Below are 25,075 nucleotides of genomic sequence, written 5' to 3' on the forward strand. Positions count from 1 at the left end.
ACAACTGCAGTTCAAAGTCAACCAGATGTATGGAATGAGATCCTCCTTTCTTTTTTTTTGGTGATTAGAAAACTGTGTGGGTTTGCAGTACGTATATATTGTGGTCTTGTTCATTGACAGTTATGAAAATCACATCAGTAGAGCATGCTCTTAAAAGGTTGGAGTTGAGATACATTTCTGATCCAGTGTAGAGGGGGCTTTAATCTGTCTACCTTTGTGGGAGTGTATCACAGTAATAGCCAGTGTGAACATAAAGCAGGAAAAATTTTAATTCTCCAGCACTGACATCAATAACATATATATTTGTAAATAGACTAAATGAGAGATTGGAAATTTTAAACATTTCATTAAAAATACAGATCATAAATACTAAATAATAAAATACTAGAGTATTAACTAAGAATTATTTTATGCTACTTAGTGACACAGTAGTTAAAATGAAGCACTGTGTTTAAAAATAGGTAACCTATATGGCATGCATAACTAAACCAATGGAACAAATCTGGCACTAATTATTCATAAGTCAGAACAACAATACACATGAATGCATTCCACCAATGACCCATACCAGCACTCTAGCTATCTCATTTGAGAGGACACTTTAGTGCAAACTGATACCAAGTTAGAGACAGTTTGTGCAACGTACCCAAGAACTGAGTTGATATTACCCGACTTTCAGTAGGTCCTTAAAAGCCAGCAGTCTCAGGATATTTTCATCCCATCAATCTGGGTTCAATTCAAAATGAAATGACAAAGCTAAAAGGACAGAACATTGATCCACTGTGCAACCCCAAAAGCTACAAGCTTGGAACATTAGCATAATTCTACTGGGCACTGCATTTTAAAATTCATGTGATTATAGACCAGATTAAAAAATCTCACTTTTTACTCAATTTATATACTCTAAAGTTTTTGTTTCACAGCTCCTAAGTGTGCCTGTACATTGGGGGAGAGAAAGAGAATTGTAGTAGTACATATATAGCTTTGGCAACATACAGTAGACTACACCACTCACCAGCCAGTTACACCACCCATCATTAATTGAGTAGCTACAGAATATTTCTCTGCAACTGGTCCAGAATTCTGTCCAAAAATACGGCCCCACCACTCATGTCGCCCTGAATATTCCAACAGATCTACGACCTCATAGGAATCATCATCATCACAGTTTTGACCTAAGGAAAGTGAACAGTACAAACAATGGTTTATTTTCCTAATGCATAACAGACAAGCTCTAGTGAGAAATAGGAGGTATGACAAAGAGGAGCTAAAGGTAGGAATATAATATTGATTTCAATTTGGCCAATTTTTTCCATCTCCAATGCTTGTACTGTAATTAAGAGAGAACAAAGATTACACAAAATTATTTTGCCCACTGTCAGGTAAGCACAATCTTAATCATTATGTTACCTTACTTTTCCAAACACTGGCTTCCTTTACTCCAAAATCAAGTTCTGGGGCTTCCTGATGGTTTATTGAGCTTACCATGCTTTGGTTCCGAGCTGCATCAACTGATCTAAGATAGGGCAAGGAGTGCTACAGTTAGTCTTAATGTCTTTGATTAGGGAAGGGAAAAATTTCAGCGTTTCTGCTCCTAAAGCTACTCGCATCTACTGTTCAATAATGTGCAGTGGGAAATGGATCAAGAACAGAATCAGCTTTGCTGATATCCCCTAAAGCTGTGAGACTAACCTCAAGCAAGGAATTGACACCTTCAAACAAGAAATATATTAAAAACAAGACTGGTGAAAAGAGGAATAAACTCAGCTGCTAGTTTCCCATAATTAAATAACCTGTCAACATTCACCAGCAAAGGGCTAACTTATAAATAATAGCCATGTGTACAATATGGCAGCAGGCACCCAACATTCATGTAAATGCACCATAGAGTCAAATCCTTGTGAAAGGGTGGGGTAAGAATTGAAGAGAACATTTTAAAATGTTATGTCCCTAAAGTTTTCTTAATTTAATAACTTAGATAAGAAAATTAAACCTTCTTTTAAGTATGGAAATCATAGTAGTGTCATAGTTTACAATATATGAATATGCAAGGTTAAATACAGCAAACAAATTAAAAGTCATCTTTTTCCACTCCCCAAAATGATATACTGCACAGTAGGTTCACAAAGTATTTTGGTTCCCACCTGTTGTGCAAAAATGAAGGTCAGTATTACAATCCAAAAAAAAAAATCAAAGTTTCTAAATATTTTAAAGGAGAACGCACTGAGCAAACCATTTTCTTTTCAAGTTTCAGCTTAGTACAATGATAGCACTTAAGAGATCATCTTAAGGTTCTGTGTTCCAGCTCCATTAGGTGTACACTTCACTGCAGTATGAAGCAAGTTCTGAGTTAGAAGTGTTATCTTTCAAATGAGATATTAAGCTAAGACCCCATCTTCATGTTCAAGTGAATATAATCCAACAGAACATTCCCCATGCTTCTATATACTCAAGTACAAATGCTGTAGCAGTTTTTGTTACTACTTTTGTTGGCGTGATGTGACCATTTGCCTATAGTCCAGTGCCCCAAGCTTGGTCATTAATGTTGGAACACTTGAGAAAACAATGAGGGGTTCTGCATTTTAATAACAACTCACAGTTACGTAACACCATAATAAAAAGGTCCCAATGCACTTCACAGAACCATTATCAAACAAAATTTGATATGTCACATAAGAGACTAGTAGGGCAGATGACAAAAGCTTAGCCATAGAGGTAAGTTTTAAGGGATGTCTTAAAGGAAGAAAGCAAGACAGAAAGGTTTAGGGAGGGAATCATAGTTTAGGGCCTTGGCAGCTGAAGGTATGGCTGCCAATGGGGACGTGATTAAAAGCAGGAACAGTCAAGAGGCCAGAATTAGAACAGCACAGATATGAAGATTGTAGGGCTGGAGTTGGTTACAGAAATAGGGAGGGGTGAGACCATGGAGGGATTTGAAAACACAACTGAGAATTTTAAAATGAAGGTAGTGTTTAAATGGGAGCCAATGTGGATCAGCAAGTAGAAGGGTGCTGGGTGAATGGAACTTGGTGCAAATTAGGATACAGCAGAGTTTTGGATAACCTCTTTAAAAAAAAATAGAATAACTGCTTACAAACACTGATGTCCTCACTTCCCATTAGGTCTTGTTTCATACACTAGGCTTGCTGTTGACAGCTATGGTGTCAATACTTACAGCTCAGAATTCAGACACAATAATTCAATGATCACTCATTAAAATAAGGTGGTAAAATACATATTTAGTACTTCCAAAACTATCTAATATAAACTGTGGGTTCTACTCTAGAAAGCCAGGTGGTGAGGGATAGACCTGGAGCCAGTTTTCACACAGCATTTATTTACAGAGATACACAATACAAAGATGCACCTTCTTAGCAAACAACCACAGTTTCAGTCTGTTCCTTTTTAGATTTTTTTTTACTGAATTCAAATCCCACCATGTGCCATGGCAGGGTTTGAACCTGGGTCCCCAGAGCATTACCCTGGATTTCTTGATTACTAGACCTGCAACAATACCACTATGCCATCACCTTCCCTTCTCTGTTCCTTTTTAAATTTTTTTTTTAAATTTTGAAGGCTGCAGTCCCCCGACGAGCCAGAAGGTACCTCGGGGGTATTGAGTGTTCCAGAGTTGGGCACCACCTCAAGGGAGGTGCCCTCAGTAAGCCCCGAGGAGCCCTGTTCAGGGGACTGCAGCAGGTTGACGGGGTCTGTTCCTTTTTATAGGGGCATACGTGAATCCCTAGTTAATGCCCACCACCTGCATATAATTACTATATGCCTGATTTTACAGATGGACAGCTTTATGTAGCTTTTACCAGAGTGAGAGATTTTTATTCTGTTAACTCTTTGGTGAAAGAATAACTAGAAATCGTAGAAGTACAATTACAATAAAGTTATTAATTTGACTGCAAATGCTTTGTAGGTCTCTGTGGGTATACAATACTGTGCACCATCCCTCTGCTACCACTGCTCACCCAAGCAAGTCTTCCAATTAAATTCAACTCCAATCGTGTAATATGTGTACTGACAGCAACAAGACATGTTGCTGTGCTATTCAGAAAAGCAACATAAAGGAGAGTGTGCCAATGCCAACATCCATTTCCCTTTGTTATCAAAGATGACTGTTTCTTGCATGCATAGAGTCACCTGTTGTGCGTTCTAACATGGCTGTGGAGCCTGACTGCAGGCCTATTTGGCTTTGCAGGCAAGGATGAATTGTCTGATTTTGTTGGGTCCGCCTGGTTTTTCTAGCTTGCCTTTAGTCCTTAGCTGCCTGTATTCTTTGCTTTTCGAAGGAAACAACAACTCTTGAGATTGCTCCCTAGATAGTTCTTTCTTGTGCATTTTTATCTCAGTCTGTGATGGATATGCCACGTTTCCTGAGGTTCGCCTTCAAGGAGTTCTTGTACCTTAATCTGGGCCTACTTTGCAGGTGGTGTTTAAGTTGTGAATACATTCAGGGATTTTATAATCAGTTACACATACTAGATATTCACTCCATCTGAGCCTAGCTCTGATGATGAATGTTTAAATTCTAGATATTTCTGCTCTTTGAAGTACCTCGGTGTCGGATACTTTGTCCTCCTATTTGGTGCCCATGATGTTCTGAATACATCTCATGTGGAACTGGTCCTTGTTTCAAAGGCATAATAGAGAGTATGCATTACCATAGCTTTGTATACTGCAAGTTTTGTTATAAGTTGGATACTTTGTTTCCTCTAAGTCTCTTGGATAAATGGACAAATGCTGAGCTTGCTCCGGCAATTCTATTTGCCACCTCACTATCAATGCAGACATTTCTGAAGATTATGCTTTTGACATAGATACATAACAAACAAGAATACAATATAAAACTAAAGAACACATTATAAAGATTGCATGAAAGATAGAAAAACTTGTTAATGAACAAAATATGTACATTTTAATCAAAATAGAGCAAAGAAAAACGTTAAAACAGGAATTTTTAAAAATCCACACATTGATCTTTTTAAAACACTGATTCTGCCTCAACTAGGATATTGTGTCCAATTCTGGGGACTGCACTTTCTGAAGGATATGAAGGCATTAAAGAGGGTGCATATAAGGTTTATGACAATGGCTTCAAAGATGAGGGACTTCAGTCACTTGGATATATTAGATAAGCTGAGGCTGTTTTCCTGAGAGAAGGTTGAGAAAATATTTGATAAAGGTGTTCAAAATGATGAAGGGTCCAAGCATCCAGACAGAGTAGACAAGGAGAAATTATTCCAAAACTGTTCCTATTGAGAACCAAAGGACACCAATTTAAGGTGAACGGCAAAAGAAATTAAGAGGTCATGAGCAAAAACTTTTTACGCAGTGAGTGATTAAGATCTGAAATGTACTGCCTGAGAGTGTGGTGGAGGCAGGTTCTCTGGTGGGAAAGGGAACTCGATGATTATCTGGAGAGTAAAATTTGCAAGCTATGGAGAAAAGTCAGGCATATGGGATTTAGCTGAATTGCTCTTGCAAAGATCCAGCACAGACATAATGGGCCAAATGGCATCCTTCTGTGCTGTGATCATTCTACATCAATAGAAACTAAGAAGGGATTAGAAAGAAAATAGCAGCAATCTGAACCAGAGAAAATTAGAATCGACAAAGAATTTTTAAAATAAAGGACAAAATAGGAATTAGGTGAACCAAAACAAAGGAAAAAGTTAATAGAAATTATTTTTAAAGTGTAAGAAAAATTAAAGGGGGACAAAACTTGAGTCCTTTGAATTGAGGCTAATTCAATTCCTTGAAAATTTCTGAAATTCTGAGTTAGGAGTTGAAGTTTGCTGAAATGGTCATAGAAGTACAGAGGAAGCCATTCAGCTCATCAAGTCCATGCTTGCACTCTGTAGAGGCATCTGGTCAGTCCCATTTTCCTGTTCTATCACATAGCCCTACATGTTTATTTCCCTCGAGTGCCTATCCAATTTCCTTTTGCAATCATTAATTGTCTCCGCTTTCACCACCCTCGTAGGCAGTGAATTCCAGGTCAATACCACTTGCTGTGTAAAGTGTTCTTCCTCAAATCCCCGAGGCAAAATAAGAGGTTTAAAAATATGGATAACAGAAACATTAGCTGGACTAAAACACCTTTGCTAGCTATAGTAATGTGGAAGTATGAATGATTAAGATCACACAAATATAGGGTTACTAAGTTAATGCAGACCTGCATAAAATATTGTCACGTCACATGTGGTCTGCCTGAAGGCAGGTCCTTAGCTCATTGCCTAATGATGCTTCATCATGAGTTTTTTTTCTTGGCAGCTTTTGTCAGTGGTGGTTTGCTATTGCCTTCCACTCCCAGGGGCAGGGCGAGAAGGCAATTTCCAAGTCTACTTCAGCCAGAACAGGAATCGAATTCACAATGTTGGCATTATTCTGAACCACACATTAGCCATCTAGTGATCTATGAGCTAACCCTGTCCCCCGTAAGCCATGTTTCAAACTAATGATTACAAAGAAATTTGTTGTTGTTTACTTGTCAGACCTGACGCAGGGTCCATTTTGTACAAAAAGGAAGCACCACCATCACTTGGAGTCCTGATCAGATGCAGCAGTACTTTAAAAAAAATCTTTCATGGGACATGGGCATCATTGGCAAGGCCAGCATTTATTGCCCATCCCTAATTTCCCTTGAGAAGATGCTGGTGAGCCATCTTCTTGAACTGCTGCCTTTTACAATGTTGTAGAGAACAAGTACAGTGAAAATAAACATCCTTCACAGCCTCCTTTATCTCTCCCAAGCAGGTAACAACTTCGGCATCCTGTTCAATCCCAAGATGAGCTTTCAATCCCATACCCTCTCTATCACAAAGACTACCTACTGCTACCCCAAACAATACCTACCTCTGCCTTTGTTGCTGAAATTCCCATCTATGATGCTGTCACATGCAGACTTGACTACTTCAATGCACTCCTGGATGTCTTTCTAACCTCTCAGTTTAAACTCTGCCTGCCTTATCTCATCCTTCATCAAGTCTATCATACAATTACTCTTGCCCTTAATGTTCTGCATCAGCTCCTTGCCCCCAATATAAACTTTTTGTCTTTGTGTTTAAATCCCATCATGGCCTTGTCATTTCCTAGCTCCATAAACTTTTCCAACCAACCCACCAACTGCCATCACCTCCCACCACCCCCAATTTTTCCTTGCGCAAACAACAAATACTTACATCTCTGCAGCACCTTTCATTACCACCAGATGTCCAAAGCACTTTACAGCAACTGAAATACTTCTGAAATGCAGTCACTGTTGTAATGTAGGACAGCGACAGCTAATTTGCGCACAACAAACTACCACATATGTGATAATGCCCAGGATAATCTGTTTGATGTTGATTGAAAGGTAAATCTTGGTTAAGGTACTAAGGAGAACTCACTTGTTCCTCTTCGATATCATGCCATGGGATCTTTTATAACCACCTCAGGAGAAGAAGGCACCTCGGTTTAATGCCTCATTCAAAAGATGACACTTCTAACAGTGCATCACTCCATCAATAATGCACTGGAATGTCAGCCTAGATTGCTGTGTTCACGTCTTGGAATGGGACTTGAACCAACAACCTTCTGACTCAAAGGCATACAATAACTAGTCATGGCAGACATACTGCATAACTTTGCCGCACAACTGGCAGCTATACCTTCAACCACTTGGGCCCCACGCTTTGGAACTTCTGAACATGCCTTCAGGAAATTCCTTAAAAGCCACCTCTGAACAAGGACACCCCAGCTTCCTTCTTTGGTTTAGTATCAATTTTGTCTGATGATGTGTGACTTGTCTTGTGATGTTTCACTAATGGCACTAGCTAATTGTCATCTTTGTGTAACAATCACCAATTTGGTTTAAATTGGTAACACACCTGCCTTAAAATACACATATGTTTAAATGATTGCGAACGGTGTGACTTGTTTTCATTTCTAAGGTTGCTATGTCATTTGTTCACACCTCTAAAACTTATATGATCTATAAAGTTTTTTTAATTATTAAGAACCCAAGATGAACAGCTATTGACCATGATGCAACACAAAGGAAAAATAACAAGATATATTAGGTCGCAGTGATTAGGCTTGGGCTTTAAAAACCCGAAGATTGCAAGAAGAAACAACAACTGAGGGAGTAAAGAGTTTCGAGTTTTGAGGTCCTGAAAAAAACAAGTTCTGCGTACTGTGAGATAGGCTTCACTTCAACACAGAAAAAGATCTAGAGGAGAACGAACAAGGATAACGTATTTGGCACTTGAAATGAAAACGCAGTGGTCACACAAGCTGCTCATGTGATCTCTTTCCTTCAGTGAGCAAACGTTGCATTCAATCAACAACTTTCTGTGCAGATCCTCCAGATTTCTAGTTGTCAGATTTATAATCCACTGGAAATGTCATAGGGGGTCACGCTCAAATGCGAAGATTTCACATCGGGTTAAATTGCTGGCATTTCTATGGTCTGTAACACATTTTAAATCCTGATTTACAACAGAAACTAACTGATGTAATTTTGATACCATGTCTAACAGTGAAGATAAACTTATCGGTTTTTTACGGCCATGGTGAGGGGCTCCGAGATGTGTTTGTCATGAACACAATGGAAATGTCTTTAGAAAGCACAAAGTTGCATATTTAATGCATTATAACTAAAATTAAAACACGCATTAGGATCAGACAGAAACAGACATATTCCTCGCACCATCACCAAATGAGTCCGGTCAAATGCTGCTGACACCCCGCACCTTCTCCACACTCACTCCGACCAGCTCAGCCACTCCACATAAGCCCCTTCACACAAATAAATCTAACCGAATGGAGGAGCTCGCCGATTCCAGCCCAACTTACCTCCACGCTCCGCCATACTGCAGCTGGTTTTAATGTTGATAGATGAATAACTCCAGCTCCTCACCCGGAAACACATCCTGTATGGGGTCAGAATGACGGGCTCCGGCACCATGGTGATGGGGCCTGGCACCAGTTGTACAGGCCAAGCGCATCTTAGCTCGGAAATGTAATATAAAAAAATACATTCCTGTTGGAATATGCGTATCAATTATGATTTTTAAACTCCATGTTTTCAATGGAGCTACTTTTAGACATAGTTCCCGGAATAGGCCAGGTGCGATATTCCACCTTTTAAACGCCTCATTCAAAACTCTGCTGCCAGTCCAGTTCACCCAACACTTCCGTGCTCACTGAGCTACATTGGTTCCTGGGCCAGTAATGCCTTAATTTTTTTTTTAAAATGTGCGTTTTTTTTTCAAATCTGTCCAGCCCACCACGAATTTGATCTCTGCGTAACTCCAATCCGTACCTCGTGTGAATCCCCATTTTAACACCCCGCCATTGTGCTTTGGATATCCCTCCCTCGACCTTTCCTCTCTTTTGGTCCTCTATCTGAACATGCGTTTGGTTCAGTGTCAAATTTAGTTTTATAATAATGCTCCTGTGAATATTTTACTGCGTTAAAAGGTGCTAAATAAGTGCAAGCTGCTGTTACGTGCAGAAAAATAACTGCTTTCCTTTAAGGTTATGTACCGAGGCAGAGCTGTGTGCCTTGCTCTCGTCAGTAGACACTGCTACTCAGAAGTTGTGGACAAATTGACAAGAAATAAATGAATTTAGTAAATCTGATTCATCTGAAATGTTAGATTTATTTTGATTGAACATTTCCTCACTGTCAAAAATATCTAACCTATTCTTAAATGTTCACGTTCTGCTTCATTCACTGTCTCTGGGATTTATAGGATTACTAAAACTACTAGATTATCCTAGAATGGACTGTGAATCTCCCAAGCTCTGCTGCTAGCAGCCTCGTGAACTTCACTTTTTAAATCTATTGCACCACCCCTTTACCCCCCAGTACTACTTCATAACATAGCTGATACTTGGAGATTCAGGGTTTTATGAATATGAGAATCACACATTTCTGCATAAGGAACTATGTTTGCCACAGTGCTTTTCTTAAACATTTTTGAAAATCATATTTCCTTTTTTAATCCTATCAGAACCACTACCTCATTTTTTTTCCTTTCTCTGTACAATTTTCCACTTAAATTATGGCAGAAGATTGGGAGAACTTCCATGGAAATTCCAGTTAACTTGCTGGCTGCTGTTTTAATTTGGGCTTTTAATAATGTATTACGTTTTCTCACTCAAATGAATTGATAGTTTCTGTTGACAGTCTGCATGCCTATGAAATGAAACTCGCATTTATTTTGTTTTCTTACAGAATTAAATCAAATTGATCCTTATTGAATAGAAAGAAAATTATCAAAACATCTAGTTACAAACTCTTAATTCTTTGAAGATAGGGCTGCAATCAGTTGTGATCAAAGCAACATAATGTGCACTGATGCTGAACTGTTTTGAGATTAATCACAATTTAATTCTTTAAAAAGCTCATGGTTTGAAGCCTAAATTTGTTTTAACACTAGTCTGAATATCCCAGGATACCTAAAACTAGCTATTGATAACAATTCTGATGGAAAGATCATTGACCCAAAAATACTCTCTTCACAGATGTTGCCTGTTTCACATTTTCTGCCTTTAGTATAACAATCTAGAAGTCCAATTCATACACAGATTAAGGGAAATTTGGGAGGTTAATGGGCTGTAATTCACACAGGGCAACTCAGAACACACACACCTCTGGATCATAGGTTTTGGGTTGAAGTCCCATTGCAGACTTCACTACACAATCAAGGTTGATGTTTCAGTACAGTACTGGGAAAGTTATTTATTCTTTCATAGGATGCAGGTGTTGCCAGCCAGGCAGGCATTTATTGCCCAACCCTAACTACCCTTGAGAGGATGGTGGTGAGCCACCTTCTTGAACTGCTGCAGTCCACTTTGTATAGGTACACCCAATGCTAGTAGGGAGTTCCAGGATTTTGATCCAACGACAATGAAGGAACAGTAATATAGCTCCAAGTCAGGATGGTGTGTGGCTTGGAGGGGAATGGTGTTGGCGTTCCCATCTGTCTTCTGCCCTTGCCCTTCTTGGTGGTAGAGGTTGTGGGTTTGGAAGGTGCTGTCGAGGGAGAAGTACAGCATTGTTGAAGATGCCACCTTTCAAATGAGACATTAAATGGACAGAGGCCCTGTTTTTTTTTCTCAGGTGCTCATAAAAGATTCTACAGCATTATTTGAAGAAAAGGAAAGTTTTCCTCGTGTTCAAGTCAATGTTTATCCTTAAACCAACACCTCAAAACACAGATCTGATCTTTTATTTCATTGCTGTGTACAAATTACCCAATATATTTCCTATATTACAACACATACTGCAAAAGTACTTAATTGGTTGTAAAGTGCTTTAAGACATCCTGAGGTCATGAAAGGTTCTATAATTTAGATTTCAACAAAGTTAGTGAAATCCATCATAGCTCTGCATTGCCACTCCTTTTAAGTAGACTGTTAAATGTTAAACCCAAATAGTCTGTCTGACACAGCAATGCCGCATTTTGGAGCGGCAATGAGTAACGTCACACTGACAGAAGATTTGGGAATTTTTTCTCACTTATCTCTTGTGGGGAAGTTCCTAAGCAAGAGTTGGGCTGAGAGGGAAAATCACGATAGCTATGACTTGGCTACCGTTGGTTCAAAAATATCATTAGCAGAGATTTGGAAGCTGGTATTATTAGGTCTCGGCTAAAAAATAGATCAGAATGAGAACCTAATGTATCCTCAAAAACATTAATGGTAATAGAGGCATTATGCCAGTTGAGTGGACTCATCTAGCTTGGAATTTACATCGAAACTTCTATTCCTAGGATGTTGCCATTCCCTCATCACCCATTGTGCAAAAAAAAACCTTCAGAGTGCATTTATATATTTATCTTACTAAACTATTTAAATGCAATTTATTATGCTAGAAAGACTAGAGCGCTAGTAACTGCAGTGGACCACAATTAATATTAAAGGATCCTTAAGCAATGCTGTCAAGACTTCAACCAAAAACTTTATATAGTTCACCAACTACAAGCACTGATTGTACTGCTCTTTTATATTTTCTACTAATTGGTAAGCATTACTCAGAGTGAACTAACAACCAACAGTGCAGCCTGATCATCAGACTATTAGAGTTGGGTGGATAAAAGAGAATGGATGGAAGTAGCAATACCAATTGAAAATGGACTAATATCAGGCCCGTGCCACAATTGAGTCAGGGAGTGGAAGTGGACTTTAACATAGATCAAATCACAATAGTGGCGGTGAAAGGGCTGAGGCCCAGCAAAGCAAGGAGCAACGCTGGCCTAGAGTAGTCTAAAGATGAGACAAGACTGTGCAAGGGGAGTGTGTCAAATTGTATCTGACAATGCTCCTATTAAGCTCTTTGGGGCATTTACTACATTAACTTGCACCTTTAATGTTGATTAGAGGGACAGGGTCAAACAGTACTAAGGGGGAAAAGATTAAATATAAAAAGAGACAAATATGGACTGCTTCCTTTCTCTGTAGTACAAAAACATGCCTGGATTAAAAATCCTAGCTTATGTATTAGGATTTACCTCGCAGTATTCAAAAAGTCATGATTTAAGCATATCCATATATTCCAGAAGTCCTGCCTCGCCTCTTTTTGCTCCAGCCACAAGGTTGCCAATTAAGAGGAACTGTGCCCCTTTTGAAAGTGGAATCACCAATAAAAAGCAAAAGCTTTGAAGGAAACTTAATCAAATTAAGATGACAGTTCAAAGGGCAATTATGCACTCCAGCTCCCCTCATGCCCACTGGTTGCAGAAGACCTCAAGCATATTGGCAGGTACCACTTGTTCACTCGCGAGGGACACTGAGGAGAGAAAACCATGAAAGAGGGGCAGGCAGTCAATTGAATGATCCCCTCAGTTGCTCACTGCCTGGACCTGGTTCAGTGGAAGGCCAGAGAGGTAATCTAAATGTTTCTAAAGTCAAAAACGTTCATATCAACAGTGCTTTTCATATTCTCAGGACAGCACATTTCAGCCAATAAAGTAATTTTGAAATGTTCTGATGAAGGGCTATCAACCTCAAATGTTAACTGTTTCTCTCCCTAGATGCTGCCTGACCTGGGTATTTTCAGGATGTTGTTTTTAATTTTGAAGTATAATTGCTGAAATGCAGGGAAATACATCCACCAATATGCACAAACAGCAATGAGAAAAATTACAACATATCTTAGCGGCATTAGTGTAGGTGAAATTCTAGAGAAACATCAGTGAGAACTCTTACTCTTTGAATAATACCACCGTGCACTGGATGGAGCAGATGGCAGAACTTCCAAAAGATAGCACCTGACAGTGCACCTCCAATAGTACAGTACTCCCCAGTATGAATGAAGTGTCAGCCTGGATTATGTGCTCAAGTCTCTGGAACAGAGCTCGATTCCAGAGGCAACCATGCTGTCCCTGGACTCATTCAATTGGATAGGGTCATGGGTGACTTTTATATTTCTCAAATCCTGAGAATTTTGAAGGTGTCATATAGATGGAAATTGGTTTTCTCTAATAGATCTAGATAGAGGGGCAATCCAATGATTTACTGGAAAACGTATTGACATTTTGCATGACAAGGCAATACTGTTTTGTGACACCCAATCTATTACAGAATGTGCAGATTCCCTTTCAGTAAGATTGCTTAATTGTATCCCAGCTTATACCAGTGCCTTCATGGATGCATTGACTGCAAATGCACATCAAAAGTAACTTGCACCAAACAGCACCTTTAAAGGGCTAATAAAGGAAACATCCTAAACCATGGTGCAGCTGAAGGTTTTGCAAGTGAGTAAATGGAAGGGTAATTATATACTAAAAGGCAGGAAGAACAGTAAAACTCCATTAATTCCCAACATTTGTCAAAAAATTTGGTAACAAGTCTGATGTCCTACAAAAACTTGCTTCTAAATTATGTCCGCACGAATCTGGCGGAGTTTAAACCAAACTATCATTCTGAATGGCATATGACGACAGATAAAACGAGGGGAATATTTATCAAGGCATTGAAGCCGATCATGGGAAGCAACACTACAATTAATGGCCGGCAAAACAAAATCCATCGCTGGCCTCCTACCTGGTGAAACGGGAAACAGTTTAAACTACAATTTAAAATATACATCTGCCCATTTCGTTTCGCTTGAAATTAAAACTTGAGAGCTTGAACAGATCTTACTTTCAGGGTACAAGCTAACCTCAATTCTGAGAGAACATTCCCAACTGTCGCGCGCGTTCCGGGTTGGATGGGGTGGGGTGGGGTGGGGGTGGGTGGAAAGAAAGAGAGAAACTATTAAAAAAAATTCTCAAATTTCACGAGGCGACTCCCCATTTATCAAATCCCATTTTGTACGGCGCCATCCCACGCGGTTGGTTTAATGTACACTGCTGGAAACGCGAAAATTTTTTTTTTAAATAAGTCAGCAAATTGCAACACTGATCTACTTTGGAAAGTGTGGGGATGTGACCGCGACGCTTATGGTAGCAGCGAAGCCATTACTGCGATCCCTCCCCCTTACCCCCAAGTTTGTTTCTTAAAAACTCGCAATCGCGGAAACGTTACCGCTGCTGCCACTGTCTATCCAACTGAAAGGAGCAGCAAACAAACCTAAACTTCCCACACATCGTGCTCCCAATCCAACACCCACCAAAACCAAACAAAAATGGAGCAAAACTAAAGTTCTGCGCAGCGAACATTCATTTTATATCCCGACAAACCCTAACCTTGCTGACGTGTTTAGCGATCTCGATGATTGGCAGTCGCACTGCCCAATGGGGGACCGGATAACGCCGGCGCTCGTTCCAAAAGCGTCGAGGCGCTGGGGTACGGGGGCCAATGGGAGCGGGCGGCAACCGGAAGGGGCGGCTCCCCGTGTCAGTTGATCCCGCAGCACGGACTGACGTAAATCAACACAAAGGCACGTGGGGCGGGTTGCTGCTGCCCATTGGTCGGGAGTGGGTTTGCTGTTTGTGCGCTTACGGCGTGGATTCGGTGTGACACAATTACAACTTTCTGCTTTGAAGTTTTTTCTTTTTTTTCCCTTAATACCATTTCAATGCTATTTTAATTCTCCCCCCCAAAAATAAGGACTCCAGCAGCGCATGGTAGAAACGAAGCAAGAGCTTGAAGGATGTGAAAAAACCAAAAAAAAGTCCACGGAAATAATAAAGAATAACAAAAATAAATTGCAAACATTTTTTTTCATCTCTATCTGTAAACCCATGAAATCCTGTGGAGTATCATTCGGTGATGAGGAAAAGAAAATGGCGGCGGGAAAACCGAGTGAAATTGAGGATGACTTTCCAACTCTGACGCCCCAGGAGAGAGACTCTATTGCAACTCTCGATAGGTTAGAAAATTCTGCAAGTTTTGTCTTGTGTTTTTGATTAAGTTTTAGTGTTTGTGCATAAATTAAAACATTTTAACGTATGTCATCTGTCTGTCGCTATCGCACAGCCGACTGTTTGGATTTCTGAAGGTTCATGAAGATGGCGCCAGAACGAAGGCCTTGTTAATAAAGGTAAGAGCTGAGAGATATCAGCTTTAAAAAAAGTCTTGCATTTTTGTCCCTATGTAATAATAACAAACTAATGCGTTAACCGCCCTTCAACAATAAAACAAGGTTTGCGAAAGCCTCTCCACTTTATATAGGGTAGGCTCATTGAGGGTTTTCCTATTATATGTGTACTAACTTGAGAAGCAACGGTGCATATGAGCACAGACGTTTGCAAATATTGACCGTGTAATGTGAACGACATGTCTTTTCATTTTTGCGTGTGGTTGCATTAAATTTAGTTACACTTTCCGCAAGCCCCTCTCTATGCTTTGCCTCCCAAGCTCCAGGCTCTATGCTGTGGGTTTTGTGTTGTGTATGGGTTGAAGTTTTGCTCCGCGTTAAAAATGGCTGCTTCTCTCCAAGATGGCGGGACAGGGAGGAGAGAGAAAAATAGTGAGTGATTGGTAGGGGAGGACAACAAAAAAAAACTCGGGCCAATTTCAGCAGTAACTGATCTGAAATCTGCATTGTGCTTTGTGAAAGAAATTTACTTATTAAAGTGCAGAAAAAAGGCACGTTGACGAGATTGTTTATGCGCTTTTTAGAAAAAATACACAATGTGATTCACTCAACCTGTAGCACCAAGCAGTTAAATGTAAAACATAATGAAATGGCTGCTATACCACAGAATATGTGACATTGCATTAAACATACATATTTTAGATCGCATATGAATGTATTGGTTGCAATTGCTTAGATGATGGGACCACATTTGTTTCAGGAAAACTTTTGTATAAAATGGATATTTGCAGGAGTCTGGTTATCTGCACCGCAGTATACCCGTTTTAAAAAATAATTTTCTTATTTGATAGTTTTTGTATACGTTGTGAAGTTTATTAATGCTGAATATTTTCGAATGTCCGATCTCTCCAGTTTTTGATTACATACTTGAAATGTTTCTTTCCGATTAGAATTGCGTCTGTTTTTGTTTTTGATCGGGTGGTGGAGGTAAAAACCTAGTTTACGTAAGTGTTGTAATACTGTGCCCGGCATGTTCCTATCGAGCTATAATGGCTTCCATTGGTTCGATTTCAGATAAATTGTTTTTTTGTTTGTTTTAAATCTTGTTTTGTCCTAGTACGTTTTTGTAACGTCTTGATTTAATAAGACATCACTCATTTCTTAATGTACATTTATTATTTGAAAAGTAAATTGTCAAGATTTTATTCACTCACTGGATAGTGATGTTAAACCCTTTAGAGTGTCACACTAACACATTGCCTTTGTGAGTCTATAAACAAAAAAAAACACAGTTAACTGCCAATGACAGTTGTAGGTGAAAATTGGCAGGTTTGTAGACTGGACACAGTATTAAGGTCTAGTGGAAAGCATTTAACTATCTTGTGTAATCAAAATGCTTTTTTTATAGAATTCTGTGACACTCTTTTAATATGCATCATCCCATTGTGCCCATACCTGACTAGTCTGTTCTCAGGAAATTAAAGACCTGCCAGTGTGTTGGATGTAAAACTCCCATAATGGTTCTCATTTCTGTTCTGAGTTGGAAAATAGTAATGAAGTTTCCGTGTGATTTAGTGTGCTTGTCTACTCATACAAATAAGCGAGGTTCCAAGTTTGATATTGAATTTGTGCTAAACATGCTGTTAATCATGGCCGAGGTGGTGATGGGGTGCTACAAATGTTCTTAATGAGGAATGATAAAAATAGCCTACATCTGACTGCTATCCAGTGACACTTGTGTTCTTTGGATGTTGGTGAGGATAGAATGGGATTGTATTGTGAAGCTCTTACAGTCATTCAGCTGGTTCAGAGGTTCCCCTCCAAGTCTCACACCTGCCTGCAGGAGTAAGCCATATGGCCTGTCAAATCTGTTCCGCCATTCAATATGATTGTGGCTGATCGTGGACTTCGACTCCATTTCCCTGCCCATTCCCTGAGAGACCAAAAATCTGTCTATCCCAGCCTTAAATGTATTCAACAGTGGACTGTCGACATCCCTCTGGGGGTAATTCCAAAGATTCACAACCCTTTGAGTAAAGCAATTTCTCCTTATTTCAGTCCTAAATGATTGGCCCATTATCCTGGGACTATGCCCCCCGCGTTTTAGATTTCCTGGCCAACGGAAACAATCTCTGTGTCTAACCTATTGAGCCCCTTCAAAATCTTGTATGTTTCAATGAGATTGCCTCTGAACTCCAGAGAAAATGGGCCCAATTTGCTCCACCTCCCATCATAGGACAGCCACTGATCCCCAGGACCAATTTAGTGAAGATTTGCTATACCACTTCCAATGCAAGTGTATCCTTTCTTAAATGCGGAGGCCAAAACTGCGCACATTACTCTAGATGCAGTCTCATTGAAACCATGTAGAACTGTAGCAAGACTTGTTTTTTGTATTCCAATCGTCTTGCAATAAAGGCCAACATGCCATTTGCCTTCTTAATTGCTTGCTGTACCTGTATGTTAACTTTTTGTGTTCCTTGTATGAGCACACCCAAGTCTCTTTAAACATCAACACGTACAAGTTTCTCACCTTTTAAAAAATGTTCAACTCTCCTATTCTTTTGACCACATTGAATAACTTCAAACTTCCCTACATTATAATCTATCAGCCCACTCGCTTCACCTGCCTGTATCTCCTTGCAGCCTCTGTCTTCCTACAGCTTATCTTTCCATCTAGCTTTGTATCATTAGGAAACTTAGATATGTTACTCTGTCTCTTCATCCAAGTCATTAATATGGATTGTTAATAGACGCGGCTCCAACACTGATCCTTGCGGTACTTCACTATTCACTACCTGCCAACTTGAAGAAGTCCCATTTATGCCCACTCTCTGTTTCCTAACTATTAACCAATCTTCTATCCATGCTAATATGTTGCCTCCAACTCCACGTGCATTTATCTTGCCTATTAAACTTTTGTGTGGCACCTTATCAAATGCCTTATAGAAATCCAGGTATACTACATCTACTGGTTCACCTTTATCTACCTTACTAGTTACATCCTTAAAAAAACTTCAATATAGTTATTAAACAGGATTGCCCTTTAGCAAAACCATGTTAACTTGTTCTAATCATGCTATGCTTTTCTTTCTTTGAAATATATTGCTGATGCTTCATTGTCTCTGAGTTAAAATCCTGAAATTCCCTCCCTAACAGCACTGAGAGTGTACCTTCACTACATGGATTGCAGCAGTTCAAGATGACTTGTCATGATCATCTTGAGGACATTTAGGAATAGGCAGTAAATGCTGACCTTGCTAGTTAACGCCCACATCCCATGAATGAATTAAAAGAAAATAACTTTAGATTTACACGTGAAGAATAGCATCAAAATGCAGTGTGCATGGAGTCATACTCCCAACAGGGAGTCAATGTCTAGACAGTTGCTAAGAGGATTTAAAAAAAAAAATTAAATATATTTTCAGAAAAACAGTTTTACATAATCAACCACATGTGAAAAACATAAATTTATTGCAGTTAACACATTGCCTTTGTTGAGAGTCGATGTACAATGTATTGTGTGTGGCCTATACTTCTTGCAAGTGTTGCACTTCTTTCTCTCTGCTTTAACATATCCTTAGCCTAACACTGATCACTACCATAGGCTATTTAGTGGTTTCAAAATATGCTGCCCCCAGTAGACTAGTCAAATCTGTTGGTGAATTGTCCAATATTTGGAACTTAACAGTAAATGTAAAATTCTAATCTTTGTAAGTGACCTATTGTAAATAGATGTGGCATAATTTATTTATCCATGTTGAGTAGTGCTGTTAGTTTTAACATTATAGCAATATAGCCATGTTTTGATTCAACTTGTGTAGAAGAGACAGTCTAAAGTTGTCATTTTTAATCTTAGAGCGGGATTAGATGGATTACTGATGAATACCTATCTGATCTTACCACATATATTTTGTGTTTTTGTAAATTTCAGTTTGTAAAGATTTCAAATACCTTGCAATACTTGCTTGATGCACAATAACATTAATGGCTTTAACAATATTCATTATTTACTTCATACCATTATTTTGAACGCTTTTATGTTTGCTTAGATTAAGTATTTTCTGAATACTGATTTGTTCACTGGCACATTTCTTGTGTACTCGTACTTCAGAAATAGCTCTTGTTCCATGTGCAACTGCCCAATGACGATAAATCTACAACAGCAAAATTCAGATACTCTGATAGGAATGAAGGGAAATGTTCAAATACAACTTTTATTCTAAGTGGTATTTAAATTTTAGTTGAAAATTTGTAGCTCTTTAATTTTGATTATTAACTGAAAATAAAATTTTGCAATTGGGAGCTCAGCTGATTGCACCCATGCCTTTGAATGAGAAGGTTGCGGGTTCAATCCTGCTACAAAGACTTTAGCATGAAAATCTAGGCTGAAACTCTACTGTGGAGGGTGGGCCTTTTAGACATTAAATGAGACGGACGTAAAAGATCCCATGGAAGTATTTTGAAGAGGGGGGTTTGATGGACAATGTTTATCACTGAATTAATTGTTACTATCACATTGCTGTTTGTGGGACCTTAAAGTATGCAAATTGACTCTTTTTATTGGATGTGGGTGTCACTGGCTGGATCAGCGTTTATTGCCCATACCAATTGCCCTTGAGAAGGTGATGGTGAGCTGCCTTCTTGAACCGCTGCAGTCCATGTAGCATAGGTACAGCCACATTGTTGTTTGGATGGGAGTTCCAGGATTTGACCTAGTGACAGTGAAAGAACAGTTATATATTTCCAACTCAGGATGGTGTGCAGCTTGGAGAGGAACTTGCATGTGGTGGTGTTCCCATGCATCAGCTGACCTTGCCCTTCTAGGTAGTAGAGGTCACTGGTTTGGAAGGTGCTGTTGAAGGAGCTTGGTGAGTTGCTGCACTGCACTATGTGTCAGTGGTGGATGGGGTGCCAATCAAGCAGGCTGCTTTGTCCTGGTGGTGTCAGGCTTCTTGAGTGTTGTTGAAGCTGCATTCATCCAGGCAAGTGGAGAATGTTCCATCAGACTCTTAACCTGTGCTTTGTAGATGGTGGACAGTCTTTGGGAGTCAGGAGGTAAGTTACTCACTGCAGAATTCCCAGCCTCTGTCTGACCTGTTCTTGTAGCCACACTATTTATGTGTCCAATCCAGTTCAGTTTCTGGTCAATGGTAGCCCCCCAAGTGTTGATTGGGAGATTCGGCAATGGTAATGCTATTGAATGTCATGGGGAGATGGTTAGTTTCTTTCTTTTGTTGGTGATTGTTATTGCCTGGCATTTGTATGGTGTGAATGTTACTTAACACTTACCAGCCCAAGCCTGAATGTTGTCCTGGCCTTGTTGCATATGGACACCGTCTACTTCAGTATTTGTGGAGTCGCAAATGCTGTTGAACATTGTGTAATCATCAGCGAACATCCCCATTTTTGGTCTAATGATAGAGGGAAGATCATTGATGAAGCAGCTGAAGATAGTTGGGCCTACGACATGAGAAACTCCAGCAGCCATGCTCTGCAACTCATTTACTTGACCTCCAACAACCACAATCATTTTCCTTTGCGCTAGTTTTGGCTCCAACCAGTGAAGAGGATTCCAATTGACTTTAGTTATGGTAGCGCTCCTTGATGCTACACGGTTAAATGCTGTTTTGATGTCTCATCTCGCCTCTTGAATTAAGCTCTTTTGTCCATGGACCAAGGCTGTAATGAGGTCAGGAGCTGTCTCTCTGGCGGAACCCAAACTGACTGTCAGTGAGCATTATTGCTGAGTAAATGCTGCTTGATAGCACTGTCAACCACCTCTTCCATCACTTTGATTGAGAGTAGACTCGTGGGGTGGTAATTGGCTGGGTTGAATTTCTCCTCTTTGTGGACAGGACATAGTTGGGCAATTTTCCATATTGTCAGGTAGATGCCAGTGTTGAGGCTGTACTGGAACAGCTTGGCTGGGGCATGGCACGTTCTAGAGCACAAGTCTTTAGCACTATTGCTGGAATGTTGTTGGGGCCCATAGTGCTTGTATCCAGTGCCTTCAACCATTTTTTGATGTCACATGGAGTGAATCAAATTGGCTGAAGACTGGCATCTGTAATTTAAGAGGAGACTGAGATGGATCACCCAATGGGTGCTTCTGACTGATGATGGTTGCAAATGCTTCAGCCTTGCCTTTTGCACTGATTTGCTGGGCTCCCCCATCATTGAGGATGGAGATATTTGTGGATCTGCCTCCGCCTGTTCATTATTTTAATTGTTCACCATTCACGACTGGACCTGGCTGGACTGCAGGGCTTAGATCTGATCCATTGGTGGTGGGATCACTTAGCACATGCTGCTTCCGCTGTTTGGCATGCAAGTAGGCCTTTGCAGCTTCACCAGGGTGACACCTCATTTTTAGGAATGTCTGGTGCTGCCCCTGGCATGCCCACCTGCACCATTCATTGAACCAGGGTTGAGCCCCCAGCTGGATGGTATTGGCAGAGTGGGGGAATATGCCACAGCATGAGATTACTGATTGTGGTTGAATACAATTCTGCTGCTGATGGCCCACAGCGCCTCATGGATGCACAATTTTGAGTTGCTCGATCTGAGTTGAAATCTATGCCATTTAGCACGGTGGTAGTGTCACACACACAATGGAGGGTATCCTCGATGGGAAGGTGGAACTTTGTCTCCACAAAGACTGCAGTGGTCACTCCTACCAGTACTATCTTGGGCAGATGCATCTACGACCAGTAGACAAGTGAGGATGAGGTCAGGTAGGTTTTCCCCTCTTGTTGGTTCCCTCACCACCTGTTGCCGATCCAGTCTAGCAGCTGTGTCCCTTAGGGCTTGGTAGTAGTGATGCTACTAAGCCTATCTTGGTGATGGAAATTGGAGTCTATCTTGGTGATGGAAATTGGAGTCTATCTTGGTGATGGAAATTGGAGTCTATCTTGGTGATGGAAATTGGAGTCTATCTTGGTGATGGAAATTGGAGTCTATCTTGGTGATGGAAATTGGAGTCTATCTTGGTGATGGAAATTGGAGTCTATCTTGGTGATGGAAATTGGAGTCTATCTTGGTGATGGAAATTGGAGTCTATCTTGGTGATGGAAATTGGAGTCTATCTTGGTGATGGAAATTGGAGTCTATCTTGGTGATGGAAATTGGAGTCTATCTTGGTGATGGAAATTGGAGTCTATCTTGGTGATGGAAATTGGAGTCTATCTTGGTGATGGAAATTGGAGTCTATCTTGGTGATGGAAATTGGAGTCTATCTTGGTGATGGAAATTGGAGTCTATCTTGGTGATGGAAATTGGAGTCTATCTTGGTGATGGAAATTGGAGTCTATCTTGGTGATGGAAATTGGAGTCTATCTTGGTGATGGAAATTGGAGTCTATCTTGGTGATGGAAATTGGAGTCTATCTTGGTGATGGAAATTGGAGTCTATCTTGGTGATGGAAATTGGAGTCTATCTTGGTGATGGAAATTGGAGTCTATCTTGGTGATGGAAATTGGAGTCTATCTTGGTGATGGAAATTGGAGTCTATCTTGGTGATGGAAATTGGAGTCTCTCCCTGGAGCACATCCTGTGCCCTTGTCACCCTGAATGCTTTTTCTAATTGATTTTCAGCAATCAGGTGAGAGGGCGAGTGGGTAGGTAGGGCAGATGGTAGTCGGCAGGCAGTTTCCTTGCCCTTGGTTGATTTGATGCCATGGGTCAATTTTGAGGACTCCCAGGGCAACTCCCTCTGCACTGTGCCGCCGGTGGGCAGGACATACCCGGAGATGATGATGTCTGGGACATGAACTGTAAGGTATTATTTGTGAGTATGACTATATCATGCTGTTGCTTGACTAGTCTGTAGGACAACTCTCCCAATTTTTGCATCAGCCCCCAGATGTCAGTCAGGAGGACTTTGCAGGGCCAGTTTGCTGTTATCGCTTCCGGTGCCTAAATCTATGCCATGCTGTTCATTTCTTTTTCATCGCAATTTGATACAACTGAATGGCTTGCTGGGCCATTTCAGAGTCCAACCACATAACTGTGGATCTGGAGTCCCGTGTAGGCCAGATCAGGTAAGTGTCGATTTTCTTCTCTAAAGGGATATTAGTAAACTAGATATGTTTTTACAATCAATCAACAATGGTTTCATGCTTTTAATTCCAGATTTATTAATTGAATTTAAATTCCAGTTGCCATGGTGGAACTTGAGCCATGTGCCCGGGGCATTAGCCTGGGCCTCTGGATTAGTCCAGTAACATTACCACTCTGCCCTACATTACAGAAGTGACTACACTTCAAAAGTGATTCATTGGCTGTAAAGTGGGTGGGATATCTTGAGATTCTGAAAGGCACTATTTAAATGCAAGCATTCCTTTACATTTTTTAATATGAAAAGCCTCTGGTCCTGTTTCATTAAAATTCTTAATTCATGCTACTGGATAATTCAAATGTTCAAGCAGAATTCAACTTTAAAGAGAAATAAATTGTATATTTTTAAAGCACCAACATTTATTGACAATCCCTAATTGCTTTTGAGAAGGTGGTGGTGATCTGTTGTCTTGAATACAACTGCATGGCTTGCTAGGACATTTGAGGGCATTTAAGAGTCAATCATATTACTGTGCATCTGCAGTCGCATGTTGGGCAGACCAGGTAAGAATGGCAAATTTCCTTCCCTAAAGGATATTCATGAGGCAGATGCGTTTTTACAACAATCTGGGCATTTTACCATCACTGATACTGGTTTTTTTTTATTTTAGATTTAATTAATTAATCCTGTGCCTACTAATGTATCAAAATTTCCAAGGCTCAGATGTTAGATTTGTTCACTGGCTTTATGGCCATGTTTCCTTTGATACAAGTTCATGTAGTTTGGAGGTTTTTTTCATAGTCTTTCATATATGACTTACTGTGTTGCCATCAAGATTCTCTATTCAAAATAGATTCAATATTTTGAAATAACGGAACATTTTTATGGTAGCATTTGCCAGTGACAAATAGAATGATAAACATAAATATAGCACAGAGATGTCTGTGCCATTTTGGAAATGATACTTTTTGATGTTTAATATATTTGTGCATGATAAATGTTTGCTATGTATTTGTTCAGTTTTAGGGAATTACATGTGCTTTGTGTTGCATTTTTTTTATCTAGGGAGCTTAAATGGTGACTATAAATGAAGATTATGTTGAATGACATAATTTTGTTCAAATGACTAACTTCTGGTTATTTAAAGACTTAATTCATAGAGAAAAATTAACCTCACTTGAAGATTGTGATATATCAGTTTCTGCGTAAACAATTTGCTGAACCAATTCTATTAATTTTAAATCTGGCAGATTACAGTGGAATAGAAATTCTTGTTTTAAAATTCTAGGTGATTGTGAAAGTTAGTTTACATCAATGCAATTGAAATAACTGTTTCAATGATGCACAAAATTGCATAAAGCAAATGCACATGTTCCTTGTGGTAAGAGGGGAGGAGACTTTATATTGTTTATATTCTGAAGCTATTTCTATAGCACCTGGATCTATAAAAGTCCAAGCATTGGCTATATTACAGAAGAAGGTTTGATTGGGAAAACTGCTTTACTAGCCTGTACTTGGCAACTTGAAATGCAGTT

General features: G+C 39.8%; 2 protein-coding genes across 9 annotated transcripts in view; one reads left to right on the forward strand and one right to left on the reverse strand.

Moving 5' to 3' along the window:
• fundc1 (FUN14 domain containing 1) overlaps nt 1–14,603 on the reverse strand; it is a 39,611-nt gene extending 25,008 nt beyond the window's left edge. For 3 of the 7 annotated variants that reach the window (XM_041211945.1, XM_041211944.1, XM_041211941.1), the window contains exons 1-3: nt 14,572–14,603; nt 1,416–1,516; nt 1,016–1,175 (exon numbers count right to left, since the gene is read on the reverse strand). In XM_041211945.1, coding sequence (XP_041067879.1) covers nt 1,016–1,175; nt 1,416–1,516; nt 14,572–14,588 — 278 coding nt within the window. In that variant the 5' untranslated portion in view covers nt 14,589–14,603. Of the gene's footprint in view, nt 1–1,015; nt 1,176–1,415; nt 1,517–8,844; nt 9,302–13,206; nt 13,273–14,142; nt 14,163–14,571 lie in introns of those variants that run through there. The other 4 variants (XM_041211943.1, XM_041211948.1, XM_041211942.1 and 1 more) reach the window with 4 other exon arrangements.
• A 308-nt stretch (nt 14,604–14,911) lies between these two features.
• Nucleotides 14,912–25,075, forward strand: part of kdm6a (lysine (K)-specific demethylase 6A) — a 284,665-nt gene continuing 274,501 nt past the window's right edge. For both annotated transcript variants that reach the window (XM_041210596.1, XM_041210597.1), the window contains exons 1-2: nt 14,912–15,313; nt 15,421–15,484. In XM_041210596.1, coding sequence (XP_041066530.1) covers nt 15,066–15,313; nt 15,421–15,484 — 312 coding nt within the window. In that variant the 5' untranslated portion in view covers nt 14,912–15,065. The remainder of the gene's footprint in view (nt 15,314–15,420; nt 15,485–25,075) is intronic.

Source organism: Carcharodon carcharias, chromosome 18, assembly GCF_017639515.1.
Source record: "Carcharodon carcharias isolate sCarCar2 chromosome 18, sCarCar2.pri, whole genome shotgun sequence".
NCBI lineage: Eukaryota > Metazoa > Chordata > Chondrichthyes > Lamniformes > Lamnidae > Carcharodon > Carcharodon carcharias.